Source organism: Rhincodon typus, chromosome 17 (assembly GCF_021869965.1).
Source record: "Rhincodon typus isolate 14 chromosome 17, sRhiTyp1.1, whole genome shotgun sequence".
Taxonomy (NCBI): Eukaryota; Metazoa; Chordata; class Chondrichthyes; order Orectolobiformes; family Rhincodontidae; genus Rhincodon; species Rhincodon typus.
In genome coordinates, this window is record NC_063348.1 from 49,352,428 (window position 1) to 49,367,592 (window position 15,165).

General features: G+C 41.4%; 1 protein-coding gene across 5 annotated transcripts in view; it reads left to right on the plus strand.

The window, feature by feature from the left end:
- Positions 1-13,222, plus strand: part of ckap5 (cytoskeleton associated protein 5) — a 104,556-nt gene extending 91,334 nt beyond the window's left edge. For 4 of the 5 annotated variants that reach the window (XM_048606958.1, XM_020512426.2, XM_048606959.1 and 1 more), the window contains exons 40-44: positions 675-812; positions 6,500-6,583; positions 7,764-7,929; positions 8,052-8,209; positions 12,080-12,976. In XM_048606958.1, coding sequence (XP_048462915.1) covers positions 675-812; positions 6,500-6,583; positions 7,764-7,929; positions 8,052-8,209; positions 12,080-12,313 — 780 coding nt within the window. In that variant the 3' untranslated portion in view covers positions 12,314-12,976. Of the gene's footprint in view, positions 1-674; positions 813-6,499; positions 6,584-7,763; positions 7,930-8,051; positions 8,210-12,079 lie in introns of all 5 variants that reach the window. The other variant, XM_048606961.1, reaches the window with a different exon arrangement.
- The last annotated feature ends 1,943 nt before the right edge of the window (positions 13,223-15,165 follow it).

A 15,165-nucleotide genomic window follows, 5' to 3' on the forward strand; every position in this document is an offset into this window, starting at 1 on the left:
TTATTGTTCTTTCGTATTAGAGGACATTGTTAAAAAGTTTCCTGACAACCAAGTCAGTCTTTTGTGTGACGTACAGTGGGTAAAGTGGTAAAGGAAATCAGACGAGGGATTTCAGTTGCAGGTGATGTAAATTTATTTTCAGTCATGATGAATTTTCATTTTAGAACAGCTGCAATAGGCACCATTACTCACTGGTAAGTGAGTAATTTATAATTGTGTTCAAATTCCAGGACACAAGTTGATCTTGAAAAATGTTCCTTCACATGCAATGGATATGCTAGTTTCTCAGCTGAGTTCTTTGGTAGTGAAGAAATAAGATGCGTTTAAATATACATCTTTTTTTCATGGGGAAACAGGTTTCAGCAATTTTAAAAAAATGAAATTGATCCTGTTCAATCTTCAGCGTTCACTAATGAGTATTTTTATACTCCAATTGTTTATTCTGATTAGACTATTGAAAATTACTTCAAACATAGCAAAGCTAGATTTGGAAATGTACAAATTCAGACATTCCCTTAATTAAATTAGTCACACGTTTTCTAAAATGGAATGGTGCAGATTGAATTTAGATTTAATTTAATTTCTCTGTAATCTGGATTATAATTTTATCCACAATTTGATTTAGCTGGCATTATGTTCAAAGTTTAACTTGTCTCAACTGTTCCTTCTACCAGATTATGGATCATCTGGCATTAATTGAGAATAAGAATGAATCTGAACTTGAGGCTTATCTGCGACGAGTCACTAAACACTCCATGGCTTTGACAGGTGGAAAGATTGATTCAGACACAGAAAAGGGTGGTTCGACAATAGTAAGTGTCATATAGGCAAGAGTAGTTAAAGTCAATAAAGTCAATACAGCTGGAGGAACACAGCAGGTCTGGCAACATCAGAGGAGTAGGAGAGTCGACGTTTCGGGCCTAGACCATCCCTCAGGACTGGGGAGGGGTAAGCGAGCTGGGAAATAAATAGAAGAAAGAGGAATGAGGCTGGGGGAAGGTAGGTGGGATGGCGATAGGTGGATGCAGGTAGGGGTAGTGGGGATTGGTCAGTAGGAAGGGTGGGTGGATACATGGGCAAGATGATGGACGGGTAATGTCAAGTCAAGGAGGTGGGGATGACAGGGAGGATTGGACATGTGAGGCTGGGGGCTGGGGAGATTTTGAAACTGGTGAGTTCTATGTTTAGGCCATCAGGCTGTAGGGCTCGTGAGGTGGAATAATGAGATGTTATTCCTCCAGTTTGCATGTGGCATCATTGTGGCACTGGAGGAGGCTCCAGATGGACATGTCGCCAAGGGAGTGCAAGAGGAGTTAAAATGGTTAGCAACCAGAAGGTAATGTTGATTATGGCGTATGGAGCGCAGATGCTCTGCAAATCTTCAGAGTCTGCGTTTGGTCTTACTGATGTTCCCGATGTGGCCTCCTGTACAATGGATACAGTCGACTAGGTTGAAGGATGTACAAATGAACCCCTGTTGAATACAGAATGTTTGTCTTGGGCCTTGGATGGAGGTGAGAGGAGAGGTCTAGGGGCAGGTGTAGCACCTCCTGCGGTTGCAGGGAAAGGGGACCCGTATGGGTTCGAGCTATGCCTGCCTCTTCGTAGGATACGTGGAACAGTCCCTCTTTGGCTGTTACACCGGCACCATCCCTCACCTCTTCCTCCAGCACATAAATGACTATCAGCACTGCCTTTGTGTTCCCACGAGGAGCTTGAACAGTTCATCAACTTTACTAACACCTTTCACCCCAACTTCAAATTCACCTGGACCATCTCTGATGCCTCCCTCCCCTTCCTGGACCCCTCCGTCTCCATATCCGGTAATCATCTCAGCACCAACATCTATTTCAAACCCACTGACTCACACAACTACCTTGACTACACCTCCTGTCACCCATTTTCCTGCAAGAAGACGATCGTTACTCCCAATTCCTCTGCTTCTGCTGTGTCTGCTCCCAAGATGCAGCATTCCACTCCGCGACATTCCAAATGTCCTCCTACTTCAAGGACCACAATGTCTCCCCTCCATTAATTGAAAATGCTCTCAACCACATCTCTCTTGTATTTCCCACACTTCTGCCCTCAAACCCCCTTGCTCTAACAAAAATAAAGACAGAGTTCTCCTGGTACTCTTCTACCATCCCACCAACCTCCGCATCCAGCGTATCATCCTCCGCCATTTCTGCCACCTACAATCTGACCCCACCACCAAAGAGATTTCCCTCCCCACCCCTGTCTGCCTTTTCGTATGGACTGTTCTCTCCACAACTCCCTTGTCTGCTCCACACTGCCCACCAACCCCACCACACCCAGCACCTATCCGTACAACCGCAGGAGGTGCTACACGTGCCCCTAAACCTCCCCTCTCGCCTCCATCCAAGGCCCAAGACAAACATTCCATATCCAACAGGGATTCAGCTGTACGTCCTTCAACCTGGTTTACTGTATCCGTTGCTTCCGATTGTGGCTGCCTCTACATCAGTGAGGCCAAACGTAGACTTGATGACAGACTGACAGATTTGCAGATCGCCTGTGCTCTGTACGCTATAATCAACAACACCTTCTGGTCGCCAACCGTTTTACTCCCCTTGCACTCCCCTTGCACTCCCTTAGTGATGTGTCCATCCTGTGCTGCCTCTGGTGCAACAGTGATGCCATACGCAAACTGGAGGAACCACACTTCATACTCCACCTCCTGGAGCCTACAGCCTAATAGCCTAAACATTTAGAATTCACCCAGTTTAAAATCTCCTCATCCCTGTATCCATGCCTCCCTCTCAGCCCCACCTCCTTGACCTGACACCACCTGTCCATCTCCTTCCCACTGACCGATTTTCCCCACTACCCCAGCCTGCATCCACCTATCCCCCTCTCCCCATTCCTGATGAAAGGTCCAGGCCCGAAACATCTCTGCTTGCTCTCTCCTGCTTCTCTGATGCTGCCTGAGCTGCTGTGTCAATTCAGCTCCTTACTGACTCCAGCATCTGCAGTTCTTACTATCTGCTATTTAACAGCAGGTAAACCTTGAATATCAAGTTTGCATTTTTGAGCCAATGGCAGTCATCTTTAAATGTGTAAAAACATTGTTGAATGTTTTGAATGTGTGCACACTTCTTGGATTTGCTTTTACCTTGGGATTGTCAGAAGGGGTTGTAGGGTTCTATGCCTTTGCTACGAAATTCATAGCTTTCTTTTGCCTGTTTGACCAGAAGATACACCCTAATTCTATTATACTTTCTCAATTATTGAACTGTTTCTGCCCCAAATATCTTTGCCTAGATAGCTTTTCAGTTTCAAAGTTTTCAATTAGTCTTACCCCGGGAGATTTTTTTGGGGAAAGATTTCCAACTTGAACAGTCCTTCGTGAACAACCTAGCTCCAATTTTAAATTTTATGGACTTTCCTGAGTCAAATAGATTTTCTCTGCACTACTGGCTTCTTTTAATCATGAACACGTGAACTGGTTCATCCCTTAACTTCTATATCCTGTGAGTACAAACCTGGTATACAAAACCTGACCTCAAACTTCATTGTTCATGTGTAATCTTCCCGAGGTGTGCCCAGAACTGAAATATGGTACTGTAGAAATAGAAGCTTTTTAGAAGCTGCTTTTTATTCATTCACAATGTGTAAACCAGCACTTATTGCCCATCCATGACAGCCCCTGAGAAGTTGCTGGTGAACTGTCTTTTTGAACTGCTGTAGTCCTTCGAATGCAGATCGACCCATAATGCTGTTAGGAAGGCGGTTCCAGGATTATGACCCAGTTACAAAGGAAGCAGTGATTATAATTAGAGGTCAAGATGCTGTGTGGCTCTTTTTTTGAGAGGAACTTGCCAATGGTGGTGTTCCTACATATCTACTGTTCTTGCCCCTTTTTAGATGGTTGATACTGTGGATTTGGAAGGTGCTGCCTAAGTAGGCTTGGTGAGTAGTTGTTACTTTTAAATAATTCACACTTGCCGTTATTTGTTGGTGGTGGTAGAAGTGAATGTTGAAGGTAGTGAATGGGCGCCAATCCAGTGAGTTTTTTCTTGGATAGTGTCGAGCTTCATCAATGTTGGAGCTGCGTTATCCAGTTACGTGTACAGACTAATCAGTCATACTCCTGGCTTCTAGATCATGGCAGGGAACTAGGAGACAAGAGGTGATTTACTCTTAGTAACATGCCTGGTTCCTTGTAACCACAGTATTCATATGGCTAGTCCAGTTCATCTCCAGTCAAAGGTAATCCCCCATGATGTTGATAATGGGGAATATCATTGAATGCCAAGTGGAGGGGATTGGATTGTTTCTTGTTAGATATGTCATTACATGATACTTGTGAATGTTATTTACCATCCAGCAGCTCAAATCTGGATGTTGCCCACAGTTTGCTGTGTATGGACACATGCAAAGCTTAAAATATTTAGAAGGTTGAGTAACTTCTGTGGGGAGAGAGAAGGCTGATTATCTGATGATTTTACTTTTTTTTTCTGAAAACTAGAAAATGGGTAAGGGTTACATTGGTCAGAATAGCCAAGGATAATCCCTTAAAAATAAAGGCTACTGGGTGAAAGATGAGGACAAGAAGAGCCCTACAGTGGTTATCAGTGGGTAGAGCTAAGGACAGAAATGCAGTGGACGCAGTCAGTGAGCCTGGCAAACTGCTGTGGAAGTTGACATATGTTAGAAAGCTGAGCTAGAGGACCTAGAGGAATGGAATAGAGTCCTTACAGGGTCATAATTGTCTTTATGTAGGTGTTGGGAACCTTCTATATGGGTCAAAATCCTGCAACTTACTCACAGCACTGGTGTAGTTACATGAACTGCAGCAGTTCAAGAAGGCAGGTCATCAACATCCTCAGGGCAATTGTGGATGGACAGTTAGATCCCATAGCCAAATTTTTAAATAAACTTCTAAATTGCTTGCGGAGCGAAGGCTGTTTTCATCAAGTAATGTTGCTCTGCTGCCTGGCTAATCTGGTTCTTGCATTCCCTGTTACTTCATGAAAAGAAAGGAATTAAAAATGATGTTAATGTAGCCTGGAACTATAAAGAGTCAAACACCTGAATTTTGCATGTATCCTTATTGTTGGGAACCCTTGTCTGTGATTATTGCAAAGAACTGAAAATGTGAAGATCAAAATAAATTGGTTTAAATCGTTTTGGTTGTGCTGATTTTGGATTAGCTGATCTCGGACCACGTGCTGTAGTTAACCATTTATGTCCATTTTTGGAAGGGAAAATTGTCCCAAGATTCGAATTTCTGGGAGCATTTGTATGTGGACAAGATCAGAATTGACTCTGATTTGTACCCTTTCTCTTTCCATGGAGCTGTGTTCTGGCAGCTTTCCCTTGAGCATATTAAAATGAGTGTGCACAATGTTCTCGCACAGTGTCATTGTAAAACAAGTCTAATTTAGTACACATTTTAGAGTGAGCCTTTTGCGAAAGTGAAAAATTAACTAACCAAGACAACAAGGTGCAGAGCTGGATGAACACAGCAGGCCAAGCAGCATCATAGGAGCAGAAAGGCTGACGTTTCGGGCCTAGACCCTTCTTCAGAAAAGGGGGAGGGGAAGGGTGTTCTGAAATAAATAGGGAGAGAGTGGGAGGCGGATAGAAGATGGATAGAGGAGCGGATAGGTGGAGAGGAAACAGACAGGTCAAAGAGGCAGGGATGGAGCCAGTAAAGGTGAGTGTAGGTGGGGAGTTAGGGAGGGGATAGGTCAGTCCAGGGAGGATGGACAAGTCAAGGGGGTGGGATGAGATTAGTAGGTAGGAGATGGGGGTGGGGCTTGAGGTGGGAGGTGGGGACGAGCTGGGCTGGTTTTGGGATGCGGTAGAGGGAGGGGAGATTTTGAAGCTTGTGAAATGGATAGAGAGGATAGGTGGAGAGGAAACAGACAGGTCAAAGAGGCAGGGATGGAGCCAGTAAAGGTGAGTGTAGGTGGGGAGTTAGGGAGGGGATAGGTCACTCCAGGGAGGACAGACAGGTCAAGGGGGCGGGATGAGATTAGTAGGTAGGAGATGGGTGTCATCCAGCTCTGCACTTTGTTGTCTCGGATTCTCCAGCATCTGCAGTTCCTACTATCTCTGAATTAACTAACCAAAATGGTTGTATTTTGCTGTTATTTGTTATTTGCACATAAGCTGGGAATTATTTATCATAGAGAAATTTGTGATTGTTGAACTTTCAGAATAAGGAATATGTATTAATCATTGGCTAATATGACCTATTACACAATAATTCAATAGTTATTTGCATTTATCTACAGAATGCTTGTTTTTTATTTTCTAATGTACTGAAATGACAAAGGAATAAGGTTTTAATGTTAACCTATTGGTAAAGATTTCAAAATCTAATTGATTTAGAAAAGTAGCAAGTCAAATTCAGAAAACAAGATTCTTGTGATTTACCTTGTAGCAGAATTTAGACTTTCTAAAACATGTAATAGTGAATAATAAAATATCTTTAAATATTAATATTTAAAGATTATAAATTTTTCTGTAGGAAGATAAAGAATCAAAAGCAAAGATAAGTGAAACTTTGGCAGAAATATTCAAGAAGATTGGATCCAAAGAAAACACAAGGGAGGCAAGTTTGAATTTTTTTGAATGCATTCTTTGCTCACTTAGTTTCTTATTCATGCGTACTACCTGGCCTGAATTCATGGGTTTTAACTTAGAAAATGCTTTCTCAAGCCCCATGACTATGGCACTGCTTTCATTGCCCCTCAGAGGGGAAGAAATGGCATTTCCTTATACTTTCCATTATATGTTGTTGGAGGTCACATTCACAAAGTGCAGGCCCAGCATTACCGTGAAATTGAGGCAGGCTGCAGAATTTCTAATCCCATGCCTCAGATTTTTAGGTGACAGGCATCTGAAGACCACATGTCAAGATTATCGTGCTGAAGTTATTTCTGGACACCTACTCTTTCTCTTGACTCAAATAAACATCACTAGCTGCCATGGTAAGGTTTGAACCCACATCCACAGAATATTAGTAGGTCTTTGGATTACTAGTCCAGTGACATTACCACTATACTACCATCTCTCCTAAATATATTAAAATGGGGAAATGATTAACACTGCCCATTGTTATGAGACGAGATATTCTGCCTGCTTTTCTAATCAATCCATGAACCTTCGGCTTTAAAATGTATTTTCTAATAGATACAAAATATTGGTGTGACTTTTTTTATCTTGAAATATTAAATCTCGTAAATTGGGCGAACTGTACTTTAGCATAGCAGATAAGTTAGGAATAGGATTTTGACTAATCAACTTTAAATAGCTCTGGTTAAATTTTTGATCAAATAATTTTATTTAATAGTCTTAGTATAGAAACAAGCCTTTCTAATATTGAAGCACCACACTAGCTACCTCCTACCCTCCACCCAAGCCCCGAACTCCCTTCTATTTCTTTCTCCCTGGCGCATTTATCAAGCATCCTTAAATTAATCTTTGCTAGTCGTGTCAGCTGCTCAGTATTTTCCTGAAGTTCCCCCTGGAGTTATTAGTAGTTATCTTTCTTTTTGACTAATTCTGGTCTCTCCCACATTTGGCTGCATCCGTCTTCCCCTGTTAACTGTATTGAAGCCTTTCATAACATTGAAAACAACTTTTGTCAGAAAGGTCAGACCTGAAATGCTGTTCTTTTGTCTCCATAGATGCTGACTGACCTGCTGATTTGCTTCTGGTATTTTCTATTTTTTATTACCTTCTAAGTAATATTGCACTGGAGAGCTAACCTTATTCCCTTCTCTGCGCAGGGGTTAGCAGAACTTTACGAGTACAGAAAGAAGTATTCGGATGCAGACATTGAACCGTTCTTGAGGAAATCTTCTCAGTTCTTTCAGAATTACATTGAAAGGGGTTTGCGACTTGTTGAAAATGAGAGAGAAGGAAAAGGAAGAATTTCTTCGTCGTCCAGTTCTGGTAGGATTAAGATTGAATACAGTAGAATTCTCTTTCTTGGAAAAGAGCTCGAGAATGGGCAGATTGGATTCTCATTTTGTATTTGATCCCTTTTTAATGTGTACTTTTATTTCCATTTTTAGCAGGGTTTTCATCACCTGCAGACGAGTCACCGTATGTGGCAAGTTCCACCTCCGTCCCTTCTGCGGTTAGTACTAATGGAGAAGAAGTTGGTCCAGCTGTATACTTGGAAAGATTAAAAATTCTGCGGCAGCGTTGTGGCTTAGAAAATAATTCAAAGGTAACGTGAGTTTTGTTTTCATTGACATCTTGGTGTTTCGATAGCATGTTTTATCAGATGATCTGTGTATCCTAGAAACTTTCCTTAATCAATTCTATATTGTTGTGCAGTACATGTTCTAAGTGCCTGTTGCTACTGTGAGACTCTAGTTTCCAGTTCCTTTTTCACCCAAATCACATACCATGCCTTAACCAACTACTTTTGCTTGGAGAGAAACTAGCAGGCGTGTGGGACACCATCACCTGACTTGGAATATATTGCTGTTCCCTTTTAAGGTCCAAAAAGGTGATCACGTTTAAAGGTTCAGGGCAAGACTAGAGTAGTTTTAATAAACGCTAACACAAAGTGTTTATTAATGATTTCATTATTGGAATGCAGACTAAAATTTCAGATGTTGCCAATGATCACACCTTGGAAGTGTGGAAAACTGAGGATGAAACCAGTTGGTTCCAACAAGATATGTGCTAGCACAATGGCAGTAAAGTTGCAAATGGAATTTAGTGCTAAGAGGTGTCCAGTGATGTATTTTTGGCAGCAGGGATAGGGAGAAGTGATTTGGGTGATGAGTACAGGAAGGACAGATCAAGAGGTTCGTGTGTAAATCCTTAAAGATTGCAGGACACGTGAAAAGAATATTTAACAAATGGGATCTTGAGCTGAACATATTTATTCTAAAGGTGAGCCTAGGTCATAATGAAATGATTCCATCCAGGTCTGTTCATCACTTGTTTAGGAAATGGATGCAGAGGAGATTATCAGAATGGTTTCAGGCGGGGCGGATTTGGTAAACATGAGGTTGGAGAAGCTGGGGTCTCCTTGGAACAAATAAAGCTGAGACAGCCTTTAGTGCTGTGCCAAGTTAGGACTGGCTTGTGTGAGGCAAACAAAACCCTGTTCCCTTCAGTTTGATAATACAAAGACTAGGAGACATTTATGGCTTTAGCAAGAGTTACAGGAGAAATATAGGGTAGAAATTTTACACTGGTAAAGACCTGAAACTAATTGCTTGAGAGGTTTTGGATATTGCAACAGTGATAGACAAATTTGCAGCCTATGGGCATATATTGAAAAATTTGAACTGATTTCGATTGCTCTAGATCAGGCATGGACTTGATAGGCCAGCTGGTAGCCCTTTGTGGCATAATCACTTTCACTCTTTGAATGACACGGGTAATGTTTTTGGAATTGCCACTGGCTCAAAGCAATACTGCTGCTTACTGCTCTTCTTCAGCCATGGTCTATTATGGTCACTGTTTAGTGATCTATGACTTCAGTCAAATTTAGTAGAGCTCTCCCACAGAGTAGTCAAGCAACAGCCTGCGATTCACATTGACAGAACAGTCTGAGATACTGATGTATCGATATGGTTCTGTCACCATCCTTGGTTGTGTCCTGGGCAGTACAGAACCAACACAGTTGTGTCAGAAGGAAGTAGCCCTGGAATTCGTGAACATTTGAATTTGGATCTCATGTCATCACATCAGGTCAAACATGGGCAAAGAAACTGTCTGCTTACTGCCTGTTACCCTCAATTAGCTGATGAATTAATACTCCACCTTGAGCACCTAATCCTCAATATACACAGCTGTTACTGAAGGAACTCCCCATACCATTATTTTGTGGTGACTGCTACAGGATCCTTGAAACACATTTGGTCTTCAGACTAGAGACATACTCAATGTTATGTGGTACTACTACTTTGCTAAATAGGATTAATTTTGCACTGATTTTAGGTGATAAGCCTAGGTATCCATAATGAACTGTGGGCTATAATCAGAATTATATTCCACCACAATCTGTAACATCATGGTCTGGCAAATCCCTCACTCTTAGCATTATCATCAACTCAGGTGATCATATGTGCTTCAAGAGAGAATGCAGGAGAGCATGCAAGGAGCACACCAGGTATACAAAATATTGACAGCCTTGTAAAGCCACAATACTACATTCATGCTAAATAAGTATACTATCGATGAGCGATCCAACAACCAGTAGGTATGATAAAGGTCTACAGTACTGCCATATGATGTAATGAATGCTGGTGGAAGGTCAAACAATTAGCAAGAGAATTGACAAACATCCCTATCTTGAATGATGGCAGCATGCCAGGGCAAAAGACACAGCATTTTCAACCATCTTTTAACTAGAAGTCCTGCTGGAAATCTTTGCTGCTACCCCAAGAACCTCCAGTATTTTAGACGTCACTTTTCAGTCCATTTCAACCAGTTCAAATTCCCCTTCAAGTCACACACCATCCTGACTTGGATATATGTCACTGTTCCTTCAGTGTTGCTGGTTCAGAATCTTGGAACTCTCTCTTCCTGATGGAATAGCGGATGTACCTACATCAAATGGACTGTGGCAGGTCAAGAGATGGTTCACCACCTCCTTCGAGTGCAACAAGGAATGGGCACTAAATGCTGTCCCAGTCAGTGCTGCTCATATCCGAAATTAAAAATAAAAATGGCTGTGTCCTGTGTCTTCAGCTGTGATACTGAAGACCTATGTTCTAGAACTTAGTGCATCTGCAGGCAAATTGTCCCAGCATATCCGAAATGCTGGCCTCTGCTCATCAATAAGGAAAATTTCCTAAGAAACAGGACAAAGCCAAACCAGGCAATTACTGCCCTATCAGCCACTCTTGAACACCTTCCAGAAGACCATGACAGTGCTAATAAGCAGCACCTGCGTAACAAGAACCTTACATACTAGTGCTCGTTTTGGGTTCTGCCAGGGGACATTTGGGTCCAGATCCTTGGCCTGCGTTAGTCTAAGCATTGACAAAAGAGCTGAATCCCAAAGTTGAGATGAGGTTGACCTTATTTGACAGCAAGGCAGCATTTTGATAGTGTGACATGAAGGACCTCGTGTAAAATTGAAATGTGCTTGGCATGATGTATTCCTGCCTAAGAGGAGAGCATTGAGTGTTGGAGACCGATTTATTTCTGCATAGGACGTCATTGCAGGTGTTCCTCCAGGTTAGCATTCTTGGGCTGGCCATCTTCTGTTGCTTTATCAATGACTGTCACTTGATCATAACATCAGGAATTAGGGATTTGCTGACAGCTCAGCATTCACTTCAGTTAAACGTTTCCAAAGATGAAGCATTCTGTACCTTTGTGCGGAATGCCCATATTGTCACGAGCCAGGTAGTGATCACGTCCGACCTTTAACTTCAAAGCTGTTGCCATTCACTGATTTCCTACACCAACATGGTCCTAGAATTTGTTCTTGAGCAGAAACTATCCATCCGTACCAACTATATAAATAGTGTGACTACAAAAAACTTCTTCAGACTGGAAATTGTGGTGAGTAACTTGCCTCCTTTCTCCACAAGTGTTGTCTGCCATCTTCTAGACACAAGTGAAGACTGTGGAGTACTGTTCACCTGCTTGGATGGATGCAGCTCCAGCAACACTTGAATCTTGACACCATCGAGGACAAAGTAGTCCACTTAATTGGCGCCTAATCCAGCACCTTTAAACACTGATTCCCTCTGCTGCTACAGTGCTGTGGTGTTCGTATATGCCCACTGCAAAAACATGTGACAGAAGAAGAATAAGGGCAGTAGATGCTCAGGAGTACCACTGTATCTGTAAGTACCCCTCCAGGCCCCATACCATCTGATTTGAAACCAAACCACCATTCCTTCACTGCTGGGTCAAAATTCTGGAACTGCCATCTAAACAGTGCTGTGGGTGTACCTACACCAAATGGACTCTTAGTGGGTCCTTTTTAATCTCTGGATTCACTTGTGAAATTTAGTTCACTGTTTTGTTCCTCCTCAAAAATGTAACTTGGTTTCATGTATGTTTTACTACACTTTGAGTGGCACTAACTAACATCTTTTTCTCATCTACTTTGGTACAGCATGAAGAAAGACAGCCTGCAACCTCACTTCTGTCTAAACCAACAGTCCCTACAGTTGCATCATCCTCTGAGCTGCTACATAATAAACTCGCCCATCTTCGAGATTCACGGGAATACAACCAAGAACAAGAATCTCATCATCCACCAATGCAGACCAACAGTAATACCACTTCAGCAGCTAACCTTGACGATCTGAAGAAAAGACTGGAGCGAATAAAAAGCAGTCGTAAATAGATAACCCATAAATAACGGTGCAATCGTGAAGTGTGGTAGAGGCCTCTTCATTGTTGTTGGCCTCCTGTTGACCTAGTATGTATAATTTTTCCATTTATGTACAATACAGTGACTAACTGTATATTGTGACATAATATATTTCTGTATATAGGCTTCTGGACTGCATTAACAACAAATACTAAGAACTGTTGTGCACTTGTGAACATTCACACTGACATTTCTAGAACCAGTTAAATTTTTATAATTTCAGCTAGCTTCTCTAAGGTTCTTATACCTATATTCAAAAGCAGAAGAACATCTGGATAGTATCAGAGTAACTTGCTGGCTACTGTGTATTGCTCATGTCTCCATTTGAAATTTTATTGGCATCAGGTGATAAGATTGAGGCTTTGAGCTTATTTCAGACCTTGCTGCCTGTATTTCTGTTTTTGACTAATGCAGCACCATCTATTAAATATTGAGATGAAAGTCTGTTATCTGACTAGATGTCTGTTTAGTTCCTTTTAGAAAGTTTAGAACGTTCTGACTGTTGCTTGTTGTGTTTTTTCATTCCCTGTGATCAGCTCAACTTGAAATGTGTTGATTCTGTACGGAATCATGAAGCATGACATGAGGTTATGAATATTTAAGTGTTTTTTTTTTAATAAAGACAATTAAAACAAAGATCTGTGGTACAAGTTAACCAAATTAAACTGTATTATAATTAAGATTTTTTAAAGCAATAACTTGTGGATAGTTATAGCTGTTAAATTGGTACTTTTATAGCTAGGGCCCTGTGTAAGTCAAACTTTTTATAGATTTCATGGAAGGATCATGACCAGAGCGATTTCACAATTGGAAGATGTTTTCTTTCTCATAAAAACACTGGGGAAACATTACTACAAACATAATAAATGATAAATATTGAAATTTGTTTGGGTGCCACTTATTTTCCCACAAACTAGTGAAATTTAATTTGAAGGGGTTTGAATATTACTTTTGTGCAAGTTAGCTGATAACAATTTCTCCAGTAACTATCTAAAATCACTACCAACACTGAAGCCTCCAGGCAATTAGGTAAGTTCGTACAAATTTGTGCTTAAACTACGAATTTCAGCCTTTACAAGTGGGATTCATGCTTTTGATGTGTGTATCTGACTTACACTGGACCATACCTATAGCTACTAGAAAGCTCTTAAAATGGACATTTCAAATGGCTTTGTGAAGTTTTGTTTTGGAATTTAACACTCCTTTGTGAACTAACCTTACGGGGAAAGATGGCTCCGTGGAGATGTACGTGGCTAATGAAGACTTCCTTCAGTGCTTTCATATGTCATGAAAAAGAAGTGGTTTAGTTTAAGTTTCGATGCGAATTGTACTCTAAATAATCAACTTGATTAGTGTTCTTGTTTATTTTCTTTTAGGTTGTGAGAGCACAAAAAGGAGTGAAATCTTAAGATTTGTAAACCTTGTTTGTGTCCATCATAAAGGACTGAATGAATATCCCATAGGGCTGCAAGGGAGGAAAAAAAAAATGTTTTTCTCTTCCATGCATGTAAATGTATGTTATCATCCCAGACCCTGCACTATTTTGTTGGTTGTTCACATTGTATGTGGCCTTTTCTCCTCTCACTGACACCAGTTTAATATTTCTGCACAAAGGCATGCCTCCAACCGTGTTGTAATAATTAATCTCCATTGCGTCACCAGCCACTGAATTTCTGTTGATTCTCCAGCAATATGCCTGCAAATACAATTTGTACTGTTGTTGGTTCTCAACTGCCTCAGAAAATAAAATGACAGCTATATAGGACTGAAATTAGGAGAAATTTATTCACTTGAGTTCTTGACTCCAAAGCCAGGAAAACAATCTCTTGTAATCACCACTGTCGTTATTCTTGCGTTTCAATTAAATCTCCCCTTATTCTTGTAAATTTTAGAGAATATTTATGCTGAATTTCCTTAGAACAATCCTCTCATTCCAGAAATTAATCTTGTGAACCTCTGGTGTACTGTGAAGGCTGGTATATTCTTCCTTGATGAGGAAACAATAATCACAAAGTACTCTACATGTGATCTCACCAAGGCCCATTAATTGTACTAAGAGTTAGTTTTATAGAATCCTACAGAGTGGAAGAAGGCAATTGGACACATCAAGTTTACACTAACCCTTCAAAAGAGCATCCCACTCGGACCTACCTTATAACCCTGTATTTCCCATGGCTAATCCACCTGGCCTTGACACTATAGACAATTTAGCATGGCCAATCCACCTAATCTGCACACTTTTGGACAGCGGGAGGAAACCCACACAGACACGGGGCGAATGTGTAAACTCCACACAGTCACCCAAGGCTGGAATTGAACCCAGGTCCCTGGTTCTGTGAGGCAGCAGTGCTAACCACTGAGCCACCATGCTGTCCACCTTTTCTTGCCCATTTATTTGTATACCACGTACACTGACTTTCTCACAGCTTTGCTGCAAACCAGGGTGTATTATATCTGGTAGTCCTCGTCCAATTTGTTTTTATAGATTGTAAATAAATGTTTCTCCACTTGTGTTTGTAGTGAGTCGTCCAAAAGTAAGATTAGGTTATAGCAACGCAGCTTGGCCATATGCAGTGACAATTCTGTAGCATGTTGGAGTTGAGGACACTGCATGTGACCCAGATGTGTGAATACATGCAGGAAGTGTTAACAGCTGCAGAAACATAAGCTCAGATCTCTGGACCACTGGGATGGCTGGAGTCTCCATAGGGATAGCATGTTGAGGAATGTGGTCACATATGCAGATGAGGAATGGGGGCCAAAGTGGCAGCCTGAACAAGCCATGCAGGTAGTGCAGCAGTCTCCTGAGATGATTTTGCTCTCAT